The sequence below is a fragment of the Gigantopelta aegis genome, chromosome 3 (genome assembly GCF_016097555.1).
Source record: "Gigantopelta aegis isolate Gae_Host chromosome 3, Gae_host_genome, whole genome shotgun sequence".
In the NCBI taxonomy this organism is placed as follows: Eukaryota; Metazoa; Mollusca; class Gastropoda; order Neomphalida; family Peltospiridae; genus Gigantopelta; species Gigantopelta aegis.
In genome coordinates this window covers 39,928,531-39,955,447 of record NC_054701.1, presented here as the reverse complement: position 1 = coordinate 39,955,447, position 26,917 = coordinate 39,928,531, and the positions used below count along the sequence as shown (strand labels likewise).

The window sequence follows — 26,917 nt, the reverse complement described above, 5'->3', positions numbered from 1 at the left end:
TCGGTGCAAGTGGTTTACACCTACCCATTGAGCTTTGCAGAGCACTCACTCAGGGTTTGGAGTCGGTATCTGGATTAAAAATCCCATGCCACGACTGGGATCCGAACCCTGTACCTGGCCTAACCACGGCGCTACCGAGGCCGGTAATAGGACTGAGGGAGGGAATATAAAGACGGTGGTGGTGGTGGTGGGGGGGGGGGGGGGTAAGACTACAGAGCGGTCACAGCTGTTTTACAAATCTCCTAAATACATATTGTTTTAATTATATACAATACCAAAGCATACCTTCGCTCCAATATGTAATTAGCTGCCTTCGGTTTTCAACTAATTAGGGCGGGACGTAATTCAGTGGTACAACGCTAGCGTGATACGCGATCGATCTAGGATCGATTCCTGTCGGTGGGCCCATTGGGCTATTTCTCGTTCCAGCCAGTGCTCGACAACTGATGTAACAAAGGCCGTGGTATGTACTATCCTGTCTGAAGGATTGTGCATATAAAATAGCCCTTGCTTCTAATCGAAAAGAGTAGCCCATGAAGTGGCGACAGCGGGTTTCCTGTCTCAATATCTGTGTAGTCCTTAACCATATATCCGACACCATATAGCCGTAAATAACATGTGGTGAGTGCGTCGTTAAATAAAACAGTTCCTTCCTTCAACAAATTAATCATTATTAATTTTATTCGTAGTCTGAATGCATACCAGGCTACATAGACAGTTTCAGTTTCATTCGTGTTTACTGCACTGGTCGATGCGACTTTGGGCCCAGGGTCGTCACCATGGAGCAGCCAATCCGATGTCTTTAAATCGTCTTTTATTTCACATGTATGATATCGCTGTATGTTTTCTCCAACGGGTGTGTAATATAAATTATATCCCACACGCTTGTACAACGGGACTACTTTATTAAAGTCTATCGAGTCCGTATAGACATTTGTTCAGTCACACGTTAAATATATCCAACAATAAAATGTAGGCTACTCCAAGGTGTTTATTTTAAGTCTAAAACTAATCCTAATGCTCGGACTGAACAAATAATCGGTAGGCCTACCCAGTATTTCACCAGAAATGAAATTAAATTACAGCAGGAACAGCCGGCGGGACGTAGCCCACTCAGCCCAGTGGTAAAGCGTTTGATTCGCGGTCGGTCTATGATCGATCTCCGTCGATGGACTCATTGGGCTATTTCTTGTTCCAGCCTGTGCTCCACAACTGGTGTAACAAAGGCCGTGGTATGTACTATCCTGTCTGTGGGATGCTGCATATAAAATATCCCTTGCTGCTAATCCAAAAAGAGTAGCCCATGATCTGGCGACAGCGGGTTTCCTTTCTTAATATATGTGTGGTCCTTAACCATATGTCTGACGCCATATAACAGTAAATAAAATGTGTTGAGTGCGTCGTTAAATAAAACATTCCCTTCGTTCCTACAGCAGGAATATTTTATGCCCAGAACATGCCATTGCTTACATTTTCACCGATATCTCAAGAACGAAAACCAATATAATATTATGTGAGCTATAATGAGTATGAGAAGTATGACATGGTATGCAAAGTGCTAAATAAGAGATGATTTATGTCCCATATGAAATAAACATAAGTGTCTCTTCAGCATTTTACACTTCATTTTTATAATTATTATCTCTGCTGTGGTGTTTCGTGAAGTTTATATTGTCTAGAAACGTCAGTATACATATTAAAATGTTTTAACTGCAGGGGCTAATTTAGTCGAGGACCCAAGGGGATCGGCCCTTAATCTTGATGAAATAATGGGGGTGGGGGTGGGGTTCTCATGGGTTTGGAAAGAGGAGTTTATATTTTATAGCACAATAAATATCACATTGTTTTCAAGAAATTATTTATTGGTTATTCGCAAACATGAGATGGTTTACAAAATTCTGATGTGTTCATGAATACAAGTCACAGATTTCAACCATATGTACATACTTTACAGCATTTTATTCGATGCACATGAACATTTTTCTGAGAATAAAAATAAGTTTTAGATTTTTGTTTTAAATATTAAAATATTGGAACATTTTATCTATGGTGGGGTTTTTTTGTTGTTGATGGCGGTGGGTTTTTTTTTTTGGGGGTGGGGGTTTGCCCCTTCCCCCCCCCCCCCCGACCCACACACCCCCACCACTGGATAGTATATGTAGTCATTATAGAGCTGCATGTCAATTCACAAAGTGGTCTCTTTTTTACGCAGATGTCGGGTTGTTGCCCAGTGGTAAAGCGATCGCCTGGTGAGGGTCTGTCTAGGATCGATCCCCATCAGTGGGCCCATTGGGCTATATCTCGTCCCAACCAGTGCACCACGATTGGTATATTAAAGGGCGTGCTGTGTGCTATCTTGTCTGTGGGATGGTGCATACCCCCCCCCCCCCAACCCAACCTAGGTACTGGAAAAAAAAATGTGGTGGGTTTCCTTACTAACACAATATGTCAGAATTACCAAATGTTTGACATCCAATAACCGATACGATTAATAAATCAATGTGTTCTAGTGGTGTCGTAAACGAAACAAAACAAACTGACTTTTTGATGCAAACGGGGCAGTCGTAGGCTAATTCGTTTCAAACGACTAACGTCAAACTCGTACAAGTATTAATGAACATACGTGAGTTATTTTCTGTAATGTAATGAAAACAGATAATAAGTAGGATTCACAAGAACGGAACAGAACAGCAAACAACAACAAAAACCCCGTACACCCCAACCCCCCCCCCCCCCCCCCAAACAAAAACAAAAAAACAAAACAAAACAAAACAAAACAAAAATCGTACGGAACATTCTTTGTATATTCGACTTCCGTTTTTTAGGCGCGCGACCGTAACCAAGCGACGAACACGTCCGTCATTTCAGACTGCGAGCAGTACGCGCATTTCAGTTGTCATTTTAAATGTTTCCATTTTTAATGATTTCACGATTTCTCCCTTCACGACGTATTCAGCAGTGCGACCCACCTCCCCCCCCCCCCCCCCCCCCCCCCCCCCCCCCCCCCCCCCCCCCCGACAAGCATTTTGATGACTGTGATTTGCCGTACATTTATTTAACAAGAGCATCAGGATTTCTGATGTTTGTGAAATAATTCATGAAAAATACAATGTGACGTTTTATTTAAAAAATACCTTTTTGAAGTTTGTGTCAAGAGACGAGACGAGACTATATTATAGTGCCCTGATTAAAAAATAAATAAATTATAATTTCTTTATTTTATTTTTAAATATTACCACATCCCCTTTCATTTTCGAACAATCACAGTGACGTAAGGTCCACGAAGGTGAAGGCCACACAATGACGTAGTTTGATTGAGACGAGACGTCACAGTTTTTTGCTCTGTATGTCACTTTACATTAGTTATTGGTTTGTCGTCCAGAATAATAACCTAAATGTATGTTCACGGGATCTGGCAGGAAAGAGGCCACTGGAAGACGCAGAATGCAGTAAGATAGTATCCTAAATTTCAGTATTTAATTTAAAAGTTGTTTTAGATATATTTTCAATGGATACTAGTGCAGGGCACGCATTAACATTAAGTCAATACTTTTATCACTGTGATAAATCGGTCCATTTCATATTCAACGAAATATCTTTTCATTTCACATGCTTCACGTGTGTATCCTAAAAAACCCCCACAAAAACAACCCATCCAAACAAAAAATACATATCCCCCAACAACAACCCGGATGCTCTACCCCAGTTAAAAAATTATTATAAAATGTTAATTTAATATAAATAGGCCATGGTTTTTTATGTATACATTAAAAACTAATAATAGTAAAAATACTAAATAGTAGGCCTAATTAAAGGTAAAATTGGGGTCTGTCTATCACAGTGAATATGACAAAGGACTGTTCAGTAATGAAGTAACCCAAAATTTGTCATGTAACATTTGGTAGGCCTATTGCTAAGGCCACCCCCCCCCCCCCCACTTCAAAAATAACATTGTCTCAGTATGTATTATGGCCAGTATGTATTTTGGTGTGCTATTTTTAAATAGCAGTTGTGCATCATCAAAGAAAACCTATGTTATCAAATGCAGATGTTTTTGTTGACGAAAGCATTTTTTAATTAATAAAAATATAGCAATGTTTACAATTTGCCAGTTTGCAGTAAGTAGAAACAATTAAAAATACTATGTAACTAAAAGTACTATTTTCCATAAGACACTTTTTTAACATACACAAACATCCCTGTATCTCCAAATTTTCACAATTAATTTTACTCACCTGCTGCATGATACATTGTCATCTGCTACTAGTGAAGTAAACAGGGATAAAAGACTGCCTCTACATCAATATATTTCTATAGACGTCCGAATGAGTCCCATGTCCTTATTTTACATGCGCTGCATACAATTATATTGGGTCAGGATTAAATGACGTTCAAGTACATATTACATCTTAAAATAATATCTTTTCAACATGAAATGAGTAGTGGATATTGTTTTGAATAATAATAATAATAATCAACAAACAAAACACCTCAAAGTGTTCTCAAATTTACCCCACCCAATCATTGTACAAATAGTGACTATGTTTGCACTGGGCAATATGGTTTACCGTACATGTGACGATAGGGTGAACATTTATTTTAATAGTGTTATTTTTGACGTGTATTATTAATATGGAATTTATGGACCACCACACATCGTTTCCAGTTATTTGGCATTATTTTTCTTGAATATTGGTCATTCAGAAATGATCTGGATGTTCTGCTTCAAAATATATACCGCATCAAAAAGGTTAGAATATTACAGTATACACAAGTAAACATAACCTAAAACTAAAAATCTCACTATATATTGACTTTAATGTTTATATTTTAATGATATATATTCATTAGGTTATGTCTCTCTCAATAATAACAAGAAAAACAGTTATTTTTACACTACGCAAGATCATTGCCTATATCTGCGGCATGCAAAACCCATACCACGAGGATGCTCAACTCGATTTCCTTGTCATAAAGACGTAATTTGGCCAGTACACTATTATTAGATTTTGTGTTTGTATTTTTGTTTGTTTAGTTTTGTAATAAATACAAGATAGAAATATCATATATTAAAAAACAAAATAGCAATGACTGGCAGAATTTTACAAGCATGGACGGACCCAGGAATTATTTTGAGGGGTGTGGGGGGTGGGGGTGAGTGGGTGAGGGTGACTATATGACTAACAGGAAAAGGGCATATATGAACCAACTTATCAAAATGGCATCCCAGTGTAAAAACAATTAAAAGAAAAAAAATGGGGGTCACTTGAATATTTATAGGAGTCAAGTCCCCGACTTATTTTGATGCTTATATCTGGGCTGTCTGTCCAGGAATGTGAGTTAGAGGTTTGTTATTAATGGATAGTGAGAGAGAAATCAGTGCTGTGACTTCACACCTATACCCGCTGGGGTGTCGTTAAACATTCATTCATTCATTCATTCATTCATTCATTCATTCATTCATTCACACCTATACCCATTGAGTCATCAAACTCACTCTGGGGTTGGAAGTATAGGGATGTGAACCCAGTACCAACCAGCCTAAAATCCAGTGGTTTAATCACTACATCACTGAGCCAGTGAGGCCGGTGTGTACATAAACAGATACATTGCATAGCAATTGTTGTTAGATTATATGGACCTGAAACGTCTATGAATTTATTAAGGTTGGTGTTGAAGTACAGGCTTGATGACCTAATGAACCTCATATAGCCATGTGTTGACTCTGACATGTCTCATTTGTTTGCAATTGTAATTTATTTTCACGCTTATATGCAATTAAAGTTCAAGCATGCTGTCGTGGACACCAAACTTTGCTATATGCCCAGGACGGTGGGTTAATGGTTAGCAGGGCTTAAGATCACACTATCATTTGGGAATAACAGGTTATTTGTCTGTTCTGAGCACCCCACGATCTGTTTAGTGCAGTAATGTTAATAATAGCTGGTAAAGAATTGTAGGCCTACATATTCAGAAATGCATTTCAAGTGATTTTAAAGGGACTGTCCTGAGTTTGCAGCCATTGTAAGATATTTACAAGAACAGCTAGAGCCTTGTTGGTGACTACTTTTTCATACTATATACATTTTCTTTTTAGAATACCAGTGTCTGTATATCGAATGTGTTTGCGGTTGTATATTAATGCTTGTAGCACTCAGTTTTCACTTTAATTCGTAATATACATTTTTTCGTACATATAAAGTTATTGGGAGGTAAAATCCAGTTTGGGCTACTACAAGCATTAGAACAACAACAAACACCTTGTAAATACAGACATTGATATTCTAAAGAAGAAAATGTATTTAATTTGTATGTTACGTCATTGAAAAGGCTCTAGTGGTCGGAAACACACAGTGGTTGTAAACTAGCTCAAGACTGTCCCTTTAATCTAATTAAAGCTTAACATTACATGGATTTTGATGTGAAACATTTTGAGGTTAACATGTTTGTACTTAGTTTGGGCTTGCTTGTTTTGAGCACACCCTGTATTGCCTCAGGTTTTGGTGCAATCTAAAGCCCAATTAGTTGTTTGTGGTTAATAAGTGAGAAGAAAGGAAATGTTTATTTAACGACGCACTCAACACATTTTATTTACGGTTATATGGCGTCGCACATATGGTTAAGGACCACACAGATATTGATAGAGGAAACCCGCTGTCGCCACTTCATGGGCTACTCTTTTCGATTAGCAGCAAGGGATCTTTTATATGCACCATCCCATAGACAGAATAGCACATACCACAGCCTTTGATGTACCAGTCGTGATGCACTGGCCGGAATGAAATAAGTGAGAAAGAAGACCGTATAGGCTATTGACAAAAAATTGTGTATACATGACAAATCCATTCATTAAGACTTCATATGAACCACATTACAAAATTAAAGTTGAATTTGGCAAATACATCATAGGCGTCGGAAGATGCTGGTGACTGTGGAGTTTGGGTCAGGGAACATTTTGTTCAGTATCTAATAAATTAATTGAACAGTGATGTACTGCATTATTCAGTGTCCTGAAGAAATATCCAAAGTGTGATATACTGGCGCTAATTTTCCCAATCCCATCAAACATGGGGCCCTGTCAAAATATCTTGGATAAATCCCTGATAGAAATATCAATAATCAACATTTTGAAAGAAAAATGTTCCCTGTGGACGTAGGTGCCAAACTGGAGAGGCCAGTTGTTGAATGTTAAGTTATATTATATATATATACATGTATTATTATTATAAAACAATTTAGAATGTTTATAATCCACTCTGGCCATACTGTGTACATCCAAGGGTGAGTTTTGGGTTAGAAACCCCTCATAGCTCAAGTAAAAGTTTTATGTTTTTTCAATATATTTATTTTTCGGGGGAGCATGACCCCCCCCCCCCCCTCTCCACCCCCTAAACTTCACCTGCACAAGTGGCTGTCATGTACCTTTCATGGCAAATTTTCAAAAAGCTGATTTTATAATTTCCCTGTTTACTGCTAATGAATGTTTTGCTTATGCAAGACAAATGAAATTTGTCTTCCTATATCTTCAAACAAAATCTGACAAATTACTGATAACAGATTTGGTTCATCTTAATCTAGGACAATGTACAAGCTGTGTTTATTTAATTTAAAGGACATTGCAATGCTATATTTACACCACTCGAAGCACCAGATAACCATGCTTTGTTGCTATAGTATGCTTTGCTGAAAGACTAATTTTACAGCCTTAAATAGCTTAAACATTATCCAGAGATACACAAACTAAGCTTTATTACTGTCTGATAGCCATAGATCTGTTTCAGTGTATTTAAAAAAAAAAAAATGTCTTCATTTACATGTAGATCATACTACACATTTATTTTAATGGCTTCATTTACATGTAGATCATACTACACATTTATTTTAATGGCTTTCTGTTACCTAGGACCATGCTTATAAAACGGTAGGCTATAGTCCATTCCATCATTCTATAAAAATGTTTGTTTGTAAATAATTTCAGTTTGGTTTGACGTACAAAGAAAAGTAAAAGTGTTTTGGAAATAAAACAAAAATACTATTTTTGTGTGCAATTTATAATTCATTCGGCTCAGAAATTAATAACCTGTAGTAAATTCCATCGTATGAAAAAAGGCCAGAAATAAGGAAGGAAATGTTTTATTTAATGACACACTCAACACATTTTATTGACGGTTATATGGCGTGGGACATGTGGTTAAGGACCACACAGATATTGAGAGGAAACCCGCTGTCGCCACTTCATGGGCTACTGTTTTTCAATTAGCAGCAAGGGATCTTTTATATGCACCATCCCAGAGACAGGATAGCACATACTATGGCCTTTGACGTACCATTCGTGGTGCACTGGCTAGAACCAGAAATAAAAAACGCATACTTTACATTAAAAAGGGACCAAAAATCTCTGGAAGCCTGTATCTGATGGCAAATGTCGTCACCATATCCAGGAGAATGCCAGACCACATTCTTATACAAAACACAAACAAAATTAATCCTAGATTACTGAAAGTTTGCTGACCTATCAAAATTACTGCTAGAAATGACCAATTTCGCATGTGTCTTCAAACTTGTACACATACAATACTACATCTATAGTTACAACTAATACGATTGGTCAACCAATGACCAACTGCATGCTCCAATCAAAAGAATGCTAAGACAAATCTTTCCCACTTTACTACAAAATGCGGGAAATAAAAATTCAGCACAGGACTTGGTGGTGTACGTAAGCCATCGGACATAAAAGGCTGATAAGTATTGTGTTCACATCCAAGTACTAGCTCCAACCCAGAGCTAGTTTAATATCTCAATGGGTAGGTGTAAGACCACTATACACTGACGTCACTATATATATAGCTACTAACCCACTTTTATAGACAGACATTCCATATAGCTGAGGTGTGTGCCCAGGACAGCGTGCTTGAACTGTAATTGGATATAAGCACGAAAACTAAGTATAAATGAATGAATGTGTTCAGGGGGACTTAATATACTAAGACATTAAATACACAAGATAAGAAATCTGTTTAAATGCAAAATCAAAAATAGGTATAAGCTATCCATGTAATTTCATAATCGGAATAAAAGGGCCCTGTATGTTATCTCATTAGGGAGGATTAGAGCCCCATGTTCCTTTAGATACTTCCCTGTACATTATTTCATTATCATATACAGTTGAATCCAGTTGGCTTGAACCCTGTCGGTGCTTGAGAAAGTTCGACCCATCGGGTAGTTCAACCTAACCATTCAGTCAACAATGTGTAACGTGTAACTCGGGACTTCGTTCTTGGTTCAAGCTTTGTGGTGACTGTACAGGGCTAGCTCAGGATCAGCAGAAAATTTTGCCGAATTATCTAACAAACTTAAAAAAATTGCAGAAACCCAGTTATTTTCTAACAAAATATCAATTATTTCATGAAATTATTTCGCCAAATTAAATTAAAATTTTGGCAATTGTTTTTAAAATCAACAATTACCGAATTTGGCAACTGCCAGATATGGCTAGCCCTAGATATATTCGACACTTCTGAGTTCGACCCAATGAGATTCTACTGTATATATAAATTTAAAGCGACCACCATGTTAGTTCTATAGATAAACCAGTGTTGTTTCATACAATACATTTTATAATTTGTTTTATTTTGTTTTGCAGATTGAGGGCCAGACAGTGCAAATAGCACAGCCTAATGATTTTGAGTTGCAATACCGCCCACCTGTCATATGTCATCTTCCACCACTAAGTGCACCAGAGGTGAGTGCAACTGTATTGTGATCACATGTGATTTCACATACACCAAATACAATAATATCTTATGTGAAATCACAGTACAATAAAATGTTATTTAAAAAAAAAAAAAAGTAATAATACCAGTTTCTTGAAAATGTACATTACATTGTCATGAATACAAGCTTTTGATCACTCCCAGATTTGTTCTATTGGGACAGGATTGGCTAGTTTAAATGTATACAGAGTAACAGTTTTGTAAAATTTAGCATTTATTTCATAATTATAATGCAAAACTATTTTCTCAGTTATTTTACTTTTGAGACAGTTATCTTACAGAATTAAACAATTATTTTAAACATAACTCTGCTGTAACGTAGATTAATATCTCCTATAATGATTTAGATACAGTATGTTTCAGTGAGAGTTTTACCTCCCCCCCAAAAAAAAACCCCAAAAACAAACAAAAACCCCCCACCATTTTTCACACGTGTCTTCTCCACCATTGAACATTAAAAATAGTAGAACAGAGAATAATGGCATATCTTAAAATACATGTACCTGACATGACATATTTTAATTCATAACAAGTGTATATTTATGGTTGTCATGGTAACACATACATTCTCCAGACAATGTTCCAATATTACTGAGTATACTTAAAGGGATTGGTTAGAACATCATTCGTTATTTATGATGTCATACAAATTTAAAGACATACGACTGGCTGCTCCTACATGTAAGTTATGGCCCAGTTGCCACAGTCATACTATCCAATGAAATAAGCATTATTGAAATTGATTGCTCTGTGATGCAAGCGCAAGCACTGTAAATAAGGTTTAATTAGAAAAATTTATTTTAAACCTTTTTTTTTTTGAGGATATGTAAGAAATACAATACTACATTTGTATCTGTTAGATACCATTTATCTTAGAACTTGTTGTTTAAAAAGGCATCCAGCATTTTGCAAGTTTGATACATTTTGAATAACTCATATCATAAGATAAATGATATCTAAAGGCCACTCCTGCTGTATTCGCTATAGATCGCTATAGAAATAACTAACATAGTAACAACTGCTGCTTAAATAATAAAAGTGGTGCGAAGAAAACATTCCTTTCTTTTCCAACTTCAGCTAAGAAACGTGTTGTTTCTCTCAACCAGCCTAATGGATTGAAGTTAATCTCAGATCGCCGATCTCTCATTCGTCAACTTTATTTGTCATGTGCATCGACAAATATTTATTGTTATTGTCTTCTCCCATGGAACTGAAATGTGATCAAAGTCGATTTTGCTTAAAAAACAATATTTATTGATGCAGTCAGTAAAACTTTCACAGCTCAGCGGCCACACAAAAAGAGACCGTAATACTCTAATGAAACCCGTTGGAATTTTACGTACTGGGCAGTAGGGGGTAAAAATTCAACCTGTATCAAAACAATGAGTTTGATCTGGTGCGGCTCATGTTGTTTTGGCAATATGAGAAGTGGAAATTTCATTGAACTCCCAGCTATATTATTGTGCTGTGTATGTGTATGCATGTGTACCTAACCAACCGAGTTATATTTAGAGAGTAACTAACAAGCTGTGATGAATTACAGAATACCTGTCCCATGCAAGTGAATTAATGTTGTAAACCTGAGCTTTTGGTGAGGGTTAATATGACATTCATTCATGAGGGAAAGATAATGTATGACTCCTCATAACAAGATGGTTATTCAATTTATTTAAGGATTGTCTGTTATTTCTTTTACTTTCATTGGGGTATGAACAAAAAAATATCATCTACAACCTGTGAATCGCGAAGCCACTCTTACATACGTTTGTGGATGATTTTTTGTTGTTCATACCATGATGAACATAAAAGAAATAACAGACAATACTTATAATTAAATTTGAATCATACTTGCTAATAATAACACTAAAACTTCATACTTTATTTTGAATTAATTTTGGTCCATAAACAAAACGCTCAATAAGACAACTTGCCCCTATAAAATGGACGTCATCAGATATGACATACGTTCCCTGACAATGTAATTTTTACGTTGATCCAGAAATGAACAAACATCTTTTGCTATGTCTGGACCAATGGGATGATGTTATGTTGTAATGAATGTAACGGAAATTTAATTATTGCTCATTATCATTTAAAACTTTTTTAATATATAAAAACCCTTATACTATCTAAAGCAATTCTATCAAACATTATATATCAAATAATCCTATGCACATTTCATGACGTCATACAAGTGACCTCATGTACAATGTAATAATGACATTCTTTTTACAGCCAAATGTTTACAAGATAAAATAATACAACTTTACATAATTACATAAGAAAATAGTTATTTTTTTATAATGTTAAAGCTGCTGCTTTGAAAATATGCCTGTTCATGTTTCACTGGCCTCGGTGGCTTCGTGGTTAAGCCATCAGACTAAAGGCTGGTAGGTACATGATACCAGGTCCAACCCAGAGCAAGTTCTTAAGGGCTTAGTGGGTAGGTGTAAGACCACTACACCCTCTTCTCTCTCACTAACCACTAACCAAGTAACAGCTAACCCACTGTCCTGGAGAGACATCCCAGATAGCTGAGGTGTGTGTGCCCAGGACAGTGTGCTTGAACCTTAATTGGATATAAGCAGTGTTCGAGATTACAATTGTTCGGTAGTATCCCAGTTGGATACCAACATTTTAAAATCTTGTATCCTACCTGAGAATTTAGTATCCCAAAATGAAATTCATAAATAACATCATTACAAACTTGGACGACACTGTTACTTGAATTCACCAGTAAATGACGACTTTCATTGTTTCAGCGAAAAATAAAAACATAGGATTAAAAATCAAAACAAAAAAACAATATTATATGGTATCCCGGTGGGATACTGGGTTATTGAAGTCTGGTATCCAAAATTAACTTCTGGTATCCCCGGGATATCGGGATACCGTTAATCTCGAACACTGGATATAAGCACGAAAATAAGTTGAAATGAAATGTTCATGTTTCTGAAATAAATAAGCCAAAGTGTTCCTGTAAATCCCTGTAGATCATGTAATGTATGTGTAGTATAACACATGAATAGAGACATTATGATAAATGTTCATGTTTCTGAAATAAATGAGCCAAAATGTTCCTGTAAATCCCTGTAGGTCATATAATGTATGTGTAGTATAACACATGAATAGAGACATTATGATAAATGTTCATGTTTCTGAAATAAATAAGCCAAAGTGTTCCTGTAAATCCCTGTAGATCATGTAATGTATGTGTAGTATAACACATGAATAGAGACATTATGATAAATTAATAAAAGTAAAGTTCTGGCCACGGTGAACAACCAACCAAAGATCAATTTTCAGCCAGCCAATCAGTGTCTGTAGAAGCAATTTACACACTGTGTCATTATCCAAAAAAATATTACATTGATTATTTTAGCCCATATGGGTAGTAACATTTTATCAATTATGCTAAGATGTACACATATTTATAACTCAGCATATTTATTTTGTCTGTACATGTATGTATGTATACGTGTATGTGTATGTGTATGTGTATGTGTATGTGTATGTGTATGTGTATGCGTATGCGTATGCGTATGTGTATGTGTAGTGTCAAGAGAACATTATGTTTAAAAAATTTAATTCGCGACAGTTGAGTAGCAACTATTTAACATTTAAATTGTGTACCGATCTGTAAAATTTACATAACGAATCATGACATAATGCTGAATAAAATGTCCACCGAGTGTGTGTGTGTGTGCCTACATATATATGTATGCATTGTGTGTTTATATACCAGTATAACAAATACATGTAGATATATATTTGCATGCAAAATACATGTACCATAATATGTATCACATGTATATGTTTAGATTAACAGACCTGTAGGTATGACGTGAACCAGTGCACCACAACTGGTATATCAAAGGCCATGATATGTGCTGTCCTGCCTGTGGGATGGTGCATATAAAAAAACCTTGCTACTAATGGAAAAATGTAGCATGTTTGACATCAAATAGCCGATGATTAATAAATCAATGTGCTCTAGTGGTGTCATGAAACAAAACCTTTTTGTATGACATGTGAAGTGCACAAACACATGGTTTTGGGAAGTGTTTTTTGTTTGTTCTTTTTGGGGGTTTTTTTGGGGGGGGTGTGTGTATATAATATGATGAAAACAAGTTATCCTTTTCTGTGCTAATGGTTAAATATGATTATAGCTTTTGCATTAAAATTCTGTATTCATAAAAAGCTATTATGTCAGTAGGGCAAGGCTGTGCAGTAAAACAATACTGCAGCTGATCTATTTGCACTCACAAGCTCTCAGTGTGATGCATGCATATTTCAACAGGAACAGTAAACAAACATATATCTAAGGTCTCACTACACAGATGCCATCTGCCATTGAAATCCATGTTAAATTGCCCAACTTCAAATGAAGATTACCAATAGAACGGATTCTCGTTGGCGCTATCAACATACACCATTGAGAATATACATTATATATATAAGCATTTATTTTCACTTCAAAATTGAAAACATTTCCGTCACAGTTTTTGCTATATGACTGCATCTGGCTGTAGAACCGGTCCGAACAGGTGGTTCATTAACTGATTCACTCCGGCTGTCTCTTGCTCTATACACCCATGTCCCAAAAACTCAATGCACAATATTACACATCATGGGCAAAATACAGCCAGAAGGCTTACCATGAAACATACATATTGTTTTAATTCTTCCCAATTTATTAGAAGTGAATATGTGAACCACAACATGTGTCACAATAGTGGACCATGATGAATGAACTCTCAACCGGAAGTGAACTGTGTAGTGAGACCTAAGTATAATGTTATATTTTCTCTTTCCATATCAAACATACAGACTGGTATCTAGCCAGTCTGGTATTAGATACCGACCCTAGCCAATCTTATTGTTTGACACGAGCAATTTCTCCAACTTGCCTGCATGTGTTTATGCAAACAAAAAAACAAACATTTGTGTAGGCGAAAAACTGCTCGCCTTGTCACATGTTGATATATACTTTTTAGATATTATGTAAATCTGACAACACCCAGTGGTCTTTCCAGTATTCAGGAAAGGGATGGAGGGAATAGGTAGAGCTGGTTCTACTTAAGGTAGGGATGGTACCTAAGATTTGCAGGGTACAAGTACTTCGAAAATATCTTGTAAATGACGATGAACCTGATTACTCTGGTAGTTCAAGACGATGGCATGACTTGTGAATTTGGATGGCTGCCTAAATAAACGAATGGCAGATATTACCATATTTGACTGGCCAAGACAACTCTTTGTGAGCTTAGCATGGGGTAGGCTTATTCCCAGACAAGGGGCCAGTTTGCCAATGGATGGGCGGGCATATTGAAAATTAGTCTTTAAGAGATGGCGGGCCTGCCATTGCTTATAACATGTAGCGAGACCCCTGCAACACCACAGATTTGGTTTCCATTTAGACACTGAGAGCAATTGCTCTACTAAATTATTTCAGGAGAGCAGTTTATTGCTTACCATCGATTTTCAAACCAATGAATGAATGAATGAATGAATGAATGTTTAACGACACCCCAGCACGAAAAATACATCGGCTATTGGGTGTCAAACTATGGTAATGCAAACAAATACGGTGATGATCAACATCAATGCAAAAATTAAGATTTAAACAAAAACACAGTGTAAAGAACTGTGCAAAAACACAAATATCTCAGATAGGTACTGACTTTTACTCAAAACTTCAATTTTGTGCTGTACTGGCCATTCTCAAAGAGAATGTTACACCCCTGCACCACGGTGAGGTTACAGCATGCACAGGGGTTCAAACCAAAAGCACTACCCTAGCTAATACATGTATTAAGTAGGGCCTACTGTCACATATTTTCAGTTGTTACGGCTTTTGTTTTACCATTAAATTACACATTAATTATAACTTGTTGCTTAAATTATTAATTTTTGCATATCCAGTGTGTTTCTGGACATTGTGGTGTATAGGACTGCATCAGAAAATATTATTTAGCTCATATTTTTATGCAGTACATACATGTTGTATGAGAGCAACTTTGTCTTCGTAATGTCATCATTAAACAAAATTCCAAAATCTGCAGCCATTAAAATGCAGGTTTTTACAACCTCAATTGCCAGGCATATGTGTGCAGGAATTTTAGCAGAGGGTCTAGACTGTCATAGGTGTATGGGCTTCCATTTTTGTACAAATTAAACGAAAATGCCCGAATCTGGATTACAACATTTATTCATATCAAATGAATCATTACACAGTTTTACATGGATTACAACTAATTTTGAAGTAGAATGATTGAAATACTTGGTAAAAAGGTCTCAGGTTAGCACATTTTGCCCAAATATCTGCATCATTTTTGCCTGAATTTGGGCAGTTGTACCCCTGCCCCCTGTCTCATATGCTTATGTAGACTGTGGCAAAGCAATCTTTATTGACGGTTCAAGTCATGCTTCCCTGGAATATATATTGAAGAATGTTTTTGCTTGGGCAACAGGGATTTCAACCCCCAAACCCCCTCCCATACACACACAAATGCACCTGCTCAGACTCTGCAGAGATCCATCAATCACATGTTGAATTAGAATTAATGATTTATAATCAAGACGTGATTATGCATTCACATACACACCTTATTTTTTCCACATTTAAGACTTAAGCATATATTATGTAAAATAAAAAGTATTATCATCATCTTTGATATATTTTGATATTTTTGCAGCCATCTGTGAGTGAGACTCCTAAAATCCTAGAGAAAGGCCCCTTCACGAAGGCTGCGCCATTCAAGGAGAGGAAATATGCCCGTAAAGTCAGTGACACCATCGCCAACAACTACAGTCCTGGTGCCCGACACCTGACAACATCCATTCTCTATGAAGAAACGAAAGCAGGTAAAAAACCCAAAGAAGAAATGAAAAGAATATTTATATAATGACGCCTCAGAACATTTGAAACTACACATACAGCTACATATAGTTGGTGTTTTTCCAGGGCTGTAGAAAGGAAAGGAAACGTTTTATTTAACGACACACTCAACACATTTTATTTATGGTTACATGGCGTCAGACATATGGTTAAGGACCACACAGATATTGAGAGAGGAAACCCACTGTCGCCACTTCATGGGCTACTCTTTTTTATTAGTATCAAGGGATCTTTTATATGCACCATCCCACAGACAGGATAGTACATACTATGGCCTTTGTTACACCAGTTGTGGAGCACTGGCTGGAATGAGAAATAGCCCAGTGGGTCCACCGACGGGGATCGATCCTATACTGTTCGCACATCAAGCGAACACTTTACCACTGGGTCATGTCCCGTCCCCCCATGGCTGTAGAAAGTATTGCCAAATGAGTGTACATTCTGATGGATAAGTTAAAAATATATCCACCAGTCCGACCGATAATATAATTTTATTTTAACTAAGCAAATGAAGTATGTATATTTTTGGTTTATTACTTTTTTCTGTATACTATAACTCTTGTTTCACACAGTTTAAATTAGCATAAATACACAGAGAACAACAGTGCAATAAAAAAGACATTTCAGAATATTTGGTTTTAATGAATGATCATTTGAATTTTGTATTATAGCAATAGTATAGTGTTCTGTAGGCTAGCTGACTAATCAAAGCTGTCCTGGCACGTGTTGTCCTCTGTGGGAAAGTTCTTATAAAATATCCTTTGCTATGCCTACTAATAGAACATTGTAGTGAGTCTTCTCTTAGGACTAAGTGTCAGAGGCCAATTTCACAAAATATCATAAGTTTATGTCTGTGACAATCAGTTATTCCAGGCATACATTTACATCTGTTGAGCATCTATTTCTTGCAAACATTGACATCTTTAATGAAGATGGAGCATTATGAGGATAAAAGAAAATGAAATACATCTACTTCAAACTTTATTTGTTATACTATAATAGTAATACGAATTGTGGTTTAGTCGTATAGATATACATTTACATGTAAAACGAAGCTTACAATGTGTTGTGAAATTGGGTAAAGAATAACCGACTGTTTGACATCCAATGGTCAATGATTAATTAATCAATGTGCTCTTGTGTCATTAAACAAACTAAACTTTAACTTTTGTGATGCATATATTGGATTACAGTATTACCCCAAAAGAGGATTTTTAAAAGTTGAGGAAGCACTTGCAAAAGGGTGAATCAGTTACTGAGGATAATATGAAGAGTTCAGATGCAAAAACCGATAAATCAATTTTAGTAATTTTCTGTCAATGGGCGATCTTAAGTTGAAATAAGTAAAGTACATAAAGGAAAGAATTTAAAAAAACCAATTATGAAAATCAGAACATAACACCTTGAACTGAGTAATGATCTAGTAGAATATTTGGATAAAATAGCATTTTTTGTTTTTTGTTCCTGCACTCTTCATATGTGTGACTGTTGTGTTGTTCCTGCACTCTTCATATGTGTGACTGTTGTGTTGTTCCTGCACTCTTCATATGTGTGACTGTTGTGTTGTTCCTGCACTCTTCATATGTGTGACTGTTGTGTTGTGCCTGAACTCTTCATATGTGTGACTGTTGTGTTGTTCCTGCACTCTTCATATGTGTGACTGTTGTGTTGTGCCTGAACTCTTCATATGTGTGACTGTTGTGTTGTGCCTGCACTCTTCATATGTGTGACTGTTGTGTTGTTCCTGCACTCTTCATATGTGTGACTGTTGTGTGTGACTAATATATATATTTTTTTTGTAGCTTACAGTGTTGAAGAGACCTATTTTCTATCACCACGATCACAGCGGTCAAGTAGTCCAGAACAGAAACGAAGATTGTAAGCAAAATGTTTACAAATACATCTTTAACATACACTTTAAATCAGATTTTCCCCATTCACATGTAACTACACTGACTACTTGTCAGTACTGATGGAAAGATAAAAGGGAAAACACTATTCACTTCCGGGTGAGAGTTCATCCATCATGGTCCACTATAGTTCGTAATTGTGACATATGTTGTGGTTCACATATTCACTTATAGTAATTGGGGAAGAATTAAAATGATTTGTATTTTTCAGTGGCAAGCCCTTTTGTCCATGTGATTTTGTAATATTGTGCATTGATGTTTTGGGACATGCGTGTACAGTGGAACAAGCGGCCAGTGTGAATTGGTTTCTGCACCACCTGTTCAGACTGGTACTACAGCCAGATGAGGACATATACTGTCAAACCTATCAAAACCGGACCCTCTGTAAACCGGAATTCCCTCAAAACCAGACGTTTTTCACCATCCCGTTTTAAATATCAGTACAAAAGAGAACCTCTCTAAACTGGATACATCTTAAAACCAGACTTTACTTGGTCCTGAGCGTGTCCAGTTTAGAGGAGTTTCACTGTATAGCAAACAAACTGAGACGGAAATATTCTCAATTTTGAAGTGAAAATACATATATATATCTATATGTTCGCAATGTTGTATGTTGTTAGTACCAACAAGAACTCGTTCTAGTAGCAATCTTCATTTAAAAAATGGGCAATTTAACATGGATTTCAACGGCAGATGGCATGTGTGTATAGTGAGACCTAACAGCAAATATTGACTACAACCAAAACCTTCATCCACAGGGTTAGGAAGCTTAAATTACCATGTTACTAACATTCAACCCCATATTGGTGACAATCAATCCCACATTACCCGGTATATATCTTTGCATGAGTAGGGAGGTGGTACAGTGGTGAGACTACAAAACTTTGTCCTTTTTTTTTCCTTTTTTTTTTGTTGCATCATTCAAGTTGGAGATGATCCGTTTCAAAAGATCAATGAGTCACAACACTGTTTATTTTGAAGTGTATGTAAAATAACCGTTACTGATTTACAGTTTTTTGTATTACAGCTCTGCCGGTTTGATATATCTAACCAATGGTCGTCCATCCAGCAATGGCATTCTGTCAGACAAGAGACCTGCCTCAGCGGGTAGTTGTCTTTCATCGCTGCCGAAAATCATCGGCCAGACCAATGAAACCGTTCCTAGTGAGGTAGACTACATCGGAAGCATGCAGAATGGTAATTACCCACATGATTATATTTGTTATACATTTTGTTTCTGTAAAGTTTATTTATTACAGTTTTTACTGTAGATTTGTAAAGAAGATGTACATGCATCTACATGTATGTAACCCATGTAACGTTCACTGTACAGTGAAACCCATCTAAGCCAGACTCTCTTTTAACTGGAATTCTTTCAAAACTAGACATTCTTAATTCACAGTCCCTTTTTAAAAATCAGTACTAAACAGAACCTCTGTATACTGGACTCCCTCAAAACCATAATTGTTTTCTTAGTTCCATGGGTGTCCAGTTTAGAGGGGTTTTCAAGTTGCCTTGTTATCATGGGAAATTCTTTAAACAGCCTCTGATGGTACAGCACACTTTCACTAATAATGTTTATTTACTAATTTGATTTTTATGCAAATATGTGACATACATGTATGCATGTATGTTGATAAATCCAACAATAATGTGACTATTTTTTATTTTAATTCAAATATAATATTAGCAAGTATAGCCAAAGGAGATCGAAGAATGACATGATTATTAAATATGTTTTTTTTTTTAATAATTCAGATGATCTATTCTAAATGATGAAATAAACTTTAAACTTTAAATCAGCTTTAAACTTCATTAGATCGCTATGAAATTAATGCTCCTTTAAGGACAAATGTTTAATTTTTCAGTGTCTACAGACCCCAGTTTTAAACTCCATTAGATGTCTATGAAATTAATGCTCCTTTAACAACAAGTATTTAATTTTTCATGGTATACAAACCCCAGTTTTAAACTCCATCTGGTGTCTATGAAATTAATGTTCCTTTAACAACAAATATTAAATTTTTCAGGGTTTGCAGACCCCAGTTTTAAACTCCATCTGATATCTATGAAATTAATGTTCCTTTAACAACAAATATTTAATTTTTCAGGGTTTGCAGACCCCAGTTTTAAATTCCATCTGATATCTATGAAATTAATGTTCCTTTAACAACAAATATTTAATTTTTCAGGGTTTGCAGACCACAGTTTTAAACTCCATTAGATGTCTATGGAATTAATGCTCCTTTAACAGCAAATATTTAATTTTTCAGGGTCTACAGAGCCCAGCGTGCAGGTGGAAGTAATTAAACCAGAGTCGGCTGGCAATTCAAACTGGCTCATGCAAAAGGTTTCCAGCATGGCCGAGAGTGTGGACAGTGGTCAGCCATCTTCCACTTATTTTCCAGACATGTCAATTGTTGAAGAAAAAGAACTAGAATTTGCAGGTCAGGATCATTAAAGTAACATGAGGGGTGGGGGTAAGACAGGCACGTGTGCAGGGGAGACAGTTTTGGGGTTGAGTCCCCCTCCTGTTCTAGCAAAAAAATTTCCAATATATTTCTTTCCGGAAGAGCATTGTTAACTCAACCCCCTATATATTTTACTTGTGAACAGCCTAGACCTCTCCCTGCATAAATTCCTAGAAGGCAGAGTGTGTGTATGATAAAAGAATCCAGGTACAGTAATATAAGGTCTTCTGCAGCTAGATAGGACAGAATGTAGCCCAGTGGTAAAATGCTTGCCTGATGCACGATCAGTCTTGGATCGATCCCCATTGGGGGGGGGCGTTCAAATATTATGTATAACTTATTTTTGTAAAATATAAACACCCACCCTCCCCCTTTAATGCTCAATAACAAACCATACACCCCCAAAATATTACAAAATGCTTGGGACACCCTTCCCCCACTCTGAAAACAAGCAATGTGATAGTGACAATGTATTTAATGCAGTTCAATTTTACAAGTTTAAAGAAGACAAGATCATACATTTGGTCCAAAAACATTGTTGGTTTGACAAGCCAGGGAAAATGTCCCCACTTGTTGCGTGACAAATGTATGACCGTGTAGGCAGCTTTTTATACGCCCATCAATGACAGGTAGTATTATGGTATGGCGTTGTCCGTCCGTCCGTATGTACGTCTGTCTGTTAACTTGTTTTTTTGTCTGGACCACATCTTGAATACAGATGCATACAGGACCATCAAACCTCACATGTTGGAACAACATGGGATGGTGGTTTATTGCACACTATTACTAGGTCACTGTGACCTACTTTTCACGGTCTACTGCACATAACAGTAAATCCTTGTCCGAACCATATTTTGCATACAGATGCATACAGGACCATCAAGCCTCACATGTAGGAACAACATAGGATGGCTGTTTGTCTCCTACTATTACTAGGTGACTGTGACCTACTTTCCACGGTCTACTGCAAATAACAGTAAATCATTGTCCGGACCATATCTTGCTTACAGGTGCATACAGGACCATCAAACCCCACATGTAGAAACAACCTGGGTTGGCAGTGTGTCTTATTCTATTATTAAGGCACTGTGACCTACTTTCACGGTCTACTGTACATAACAATAAATCCTCATCCAGACCATATTTTGCATACAAATGCATACAGGACCATCAAACCTCACATGTAGGAACAACATGGGATAGCGGTTTATTGGGTACTATTACTAGGTCAAGGTGACCTACTTTTCACGGTCTACTGCAAATAACAGTAAATCCTTGTCCCAACCATATCTTGTATGCAGATGCATACAGGACCATCAAACCCAACATGTAGGACCAACTTGGGATAGCGGTTTGATGTGTACTATTACTAGGTCACTGTGACCTACTTTTCATGGTCTACTGCACATAACAGTAAATCTTTGTCCGAACCATATCTTGCTTCCAGATGCATACAGGATCATAAAACCCCACATGTAGGAACAACTTGGGATGGTGGTGTGTCCTGTTCTATTACTAGGTCACTGTGCCCTACTTTTCATGGTCTACTGCATATAACAGTAAATCCTTGTCTGGACCATATCTTGTATACACATACATACAGGACCATCAAACCTTACACATAGGAACAACTTGGGATGGCGGTGTGCCGTGTACTATTACTAGGTCACTGTGACTTAATCTTCATGGTCTACTGCACATAACAGTAAATCCTTGTCCAAATTATATCTTGCTTTCAGATGCATACAGAACCATCAAACTACATGCAGGAACAACTTGGGATGGTGGTTGGTCCAAAACAAACTGTTCATCATACCCGTAACATATTCATTAATATAGATATGGTTTTCCATCAAACTCCTGATAGGTGTATCATGTACCTCACTGGTAATCTTGTTCAACAAAGTCAAACAAGGCGGGACAACCTACAACATGTTAACAGATTTAGCTTCATGCTTCCTCTTTTGGACAAATGTTTTGGCTTATAACCAATCAGACACTTTAGATGGGCCAGGTGACAGAGGTTCTACATCACATGATTTTCAAAATGGCAAATGCCACAGAACGGGATAAATCATCATTGTACCAAGAAGTACTGAAACATATTACTCTTTATGAACTTGTGATCTATCAGAATAATAGAGAGAGTTGTGACTTCAGTCAACATCTTTCATACAGATGTCAGACTTAAATATTTTGTCACTTCAGTTATTTTATAGTTTTATAAGACTCAAAGACTCTTTTTTTCAGATTTTATTTTTAACTCTTAGGCATCCAACTTTACAATCAGTTGTTGATGATAGTTATATGTGTATTAATAAATTTGTATCTATAGTTGATTGACTTTGCCTCATGTTTACTTTGTAACACATTCTGTAACCATATATTAATAAATTTGTACTTATATTTACAATTGAGTGTCTTCGTCCCATGTTGGGGTGGGATGTAGCCCAGTGGTAAAGCGCTCGCTTGATGCGCTGTCAGTTTGGGATAGATCCCCGTCAGTGGGTCCATTGGGCTATTTCTCGTTCCAGCCAGTGCACTACAACTGGTATATCAAAGACCGTGGTATGTGCTATCCTGTCTGTGGGAAAGTACATATATAAAAGATCCCTTGCTGTATTAGAAAAAATGTTGCGGGTTTTCTCTGATGACTACATGTCAGAATTACCAAATGTTTGACATCCAATAGCCGATGATCAATTAATCACTGTGCTCTAGTGGTATCGTTAAACAAAACAATTATTTTTATTGTCTCATGTTTTACTTTTTAACACATTCTGTTTTTGTTTAAATGACTGTCCCATGTCTTATTTGTTAACACATTCTGTTTTTGTTTAGATGAAAAGGAATTGTGGGAATACCTGGTGCCAACTGAAAGGCACACTCTAGAAGAAATGGAATGTCTAGAAGTAAAATTTCCACCGTACTATTTCTCTACCAAAGGTCTGTCCCGTCCCAGCTCCCCAGAGGAACTTGATCAGCCAAGGTATGCACAGCAGCGTTTGAAATAAGCACTTATTCATTTGTCCTGACAAGTGAAAATGTACTCTGTCAAGCATAATGTACATCAGTGTTTATCTGGTTCATGGACATTTAAAATCGTATAAAGCAGTATCATCATTCTTAGCAATTGTTGTACTTCTATAAAACAAACAAAATTAGTTGTATGGTATCGCAAAATGCAATACAAATATCATATAGGTTGCTATTTAAATGAGAGTCTCAACCCATAATTTTTCGGAATAATTAGAAGTTTCCAATGAGTTCCGAATGCTCCATTTGGAACACCTTGGCCAACATAATTCATTTATTTGATATTCAACACCATTTGCATTTTCTTTTTTAAAGAAAAGGTTCATTGTTTTGTATTTACTTTTGAATTGAAATGGTTGCTACATGTTTTACATGCTACTGTTTCACCACAAACGTAAAAGCTAGTTTGCCTTTGATTTTGGGAACTAATGATTACATCATCGGTAATGTGATACAATGAAAACCTGTTAGACAATTAATCTAACTTAAAAATACATTAATCAGTATTTATTATTTTATTAATTAGGAGGTATAAATTATGCAATACTTTACTTAAAAATTATTTTGTATGACAAAACAAAATTACGATCGACCAAGAAAACCCAGGTGAAAAAATTAGAAAAAGCCGATAACACGACTTCTTGTTAGTTTGTTATCAGCAGAAAGTGAAAGTAGAATTTAACAAGTACCCATAATAAATGCTTGAGGGAATACGCTTGTGAGGAATTTAACTGGTTTCCCATTGCATCCTATCCTATAATGACATATTATTTAATGTTAGTCTTAAAATTAAAAATTAAAACAAACACACCTATTAAATTTTCTTAACTTGTTTCGCGCCCTGAAACCATCTCTCTCAGCAATCTGTTGCAGTCACCATGATCAACAAGAAGTAGCAAAAAAAAGAAGAAAAAAACCAGAAGTAGCCGTTTAACTAATTACATGCAATCTGAATGTGCAAGTATACCATAACAGGCAACCCACCCAGTGTGTATTGCCATCAGAAAATTGTTGACATTTGTACAGCAGTATTATATTTCAAGAAATGTTGTTTTTTTCCTTCAGATATTACCACTTGGTGGAGGAAGCCATTGAACAAGCGATGGTGGGCCCGATCACCAAGGAAACCATGGCAGGCGTGTACAGATTTGTCCCTCTCTCTCTAAGGAAAGAGTATCCCGAAGCTATGAAAATGTTTCTCTCTGTAAGTGTTTGTATTCTATGAAAATCTAAGGGAGGAATGTAAACGCACAGAATTCATTGCCCAAAGTAGATCTGTCGAGAGTTTTTTTTGTCCCTGCCCACAATTGGTGTATCCACCCTGAAGGTTGTTAACACCAAATAATTAAGGATTGTCTGTTATTTCTTTTAGAATCATTGGGATATGAACCACCCAAAAAGCATGCGCAAACTGAATCAATGAAGCCATTCATGCAAAGTTTTTTTTTTTTTTTTTTTTTTCATACCCATGAATCTAAAAGAAATAACAGACAATCCTTATAAATAAATTTGAAACATAGTTAATAAAAACACACAAAAGAGATCTATATTTTAAAACTGATTTTTAGTTCTTGAGCAATAACACTCCATAATACAAACTACAAATATAAGGTGATTTCATTACATAATTTTTACATTCATTGAGAAATGAATAAATATGTGTTGCTATGGCTGGACCAATGGAATAAGACCAGTGCATTAAATTGTAATAAAAATAGACAATTTCCACTCTCATTATATACAAATGTAAACCAAACGTCAAAATAACTTATTTGTTGTGCAAGAAATAGCCATAGTTTTGAAACATGCTGAGGTGTTGTTAAAGCAGACTACAAGTATGCATTTAAATACTATTATCTCGCCTTCATGTAAAATTCTTTAATCTCATTGGTTGTTTGCCATTGGACAAATCCCTTATACCCCTGTGGGCGGAGCCAAATTCTCTTATACTCCGTCTGTAATTTCCAACAGTTTCCAGCCACCCCAGTTAATGCTAAAGCAATAATTAGATTATAAATATCATTGATAATCAATCAATATTGCAATAATTTCATATTACAAACATTTGAAGTTAAAAACTCATTTATCGATGGAACTATTTTTCGTCACTGGCAAGTGGTTTTGTTCGTGCCTGCATGGTACAGCTCTGTTAATAAATTGTTAACAATTATTGTCTGGCATTATTTTGATTATTTGGCTATATGGTTTAACATGTCGGCAAGATAAATTCGTTGTAGAAGCATCTCTCAGGGTATATGGCTTTTTATGTACCCTCTGTGTGCTCTTTTTACCCCCTCACCTTCGGCTCGGGGTAAAAGAACACACAGAGGGTACATAAAAAGCCATATACCCCTCGTAATGCTTCTACAACTTATATTGTCATCACAACTGGTCAAAGACCATGATATGTGCTTTCCTCCTGTGCATTAGGAAAAATGTAGTGGGTTTCCTCTGATGACTGTGTGTCATAATTACCAAATGTTTGACATCCCATAGCCGATGATTAATTAATCAACGTGCTCTAGTAATGTCATTAAACAAAACAAACAAAGTTTAAAAACTATTACTGTTGATGGTGTTGGTACTGATGTTGTTAATAGAACTGTAATGATGTTATTTTTTTTGGATTACTGTTGATGGTGTTGGTATTGATGTTGTTAATAGAACTGTAATGATGTTATTTTTAATATTACACACAGTAGGAGATGGTTGACGATCACCACTTGGCGGTGAGAAAAGTCATCTTGGATTACTGTTGATGGTGTTGGTATTGATGTTGTTAATAGAACTGTAATGATGTTATTTTTAATATTACACACAGTA

General features: G+C 36.2%; 1 protein-coding gene across 2 annotated transcripts in view; it reads left to right on the top strand.

Moving 5' to 3' along the window:
* Positions 1 to 3,284: 3,284 nt before the first annotated feature.
* LOC121368032 (dynein heavy chain 3, axonemal-like) overlaps positions 3,285 to 26,917 on the top strand; it is a 168,537-nt gene continuing 144,904 nt past the window's right edge. For both annotated transcript variants that reach the window (XM_041492543.1, XM_041492542.1), the window contains exons 1-8: positions 3,285 to 3,449; positions 9,647 to 9,745; positions 16,475 to 16,643; positions 18,480 to 18,555; positions 19,615 to 19,784; positions 20,861 to 21,034; positions 23,900 to 24,047; positions 25,160 to 25,298. In XM_041492543.1, the coding sequence (XP_041348477.1) occupies positions 3,396 to 3,449; positions 9,647 to 9,745; positions 16,475 to 16,643; positions 18,480 to 18,555; positions 19,615 to 19,784; positions 20,861 to 21,034; positions 23,900 to 24,047; positions 25,160 to 25,298 (1,029 nt within the window). In that variant the 5' untranslated portion in view covers positions 3,285 to 3,395. The remainder of the gene's footprint in view (positions 3,450 to 9,646; positions 9,746 to 16,474; positions 16,644 to 18,479; positions 18,556 to 19,614; positions 19,785 to 20,860; positions 21,035 to 23,899; positions 24,048 to 25,159; positions 25,299 to 26,917) is intronic.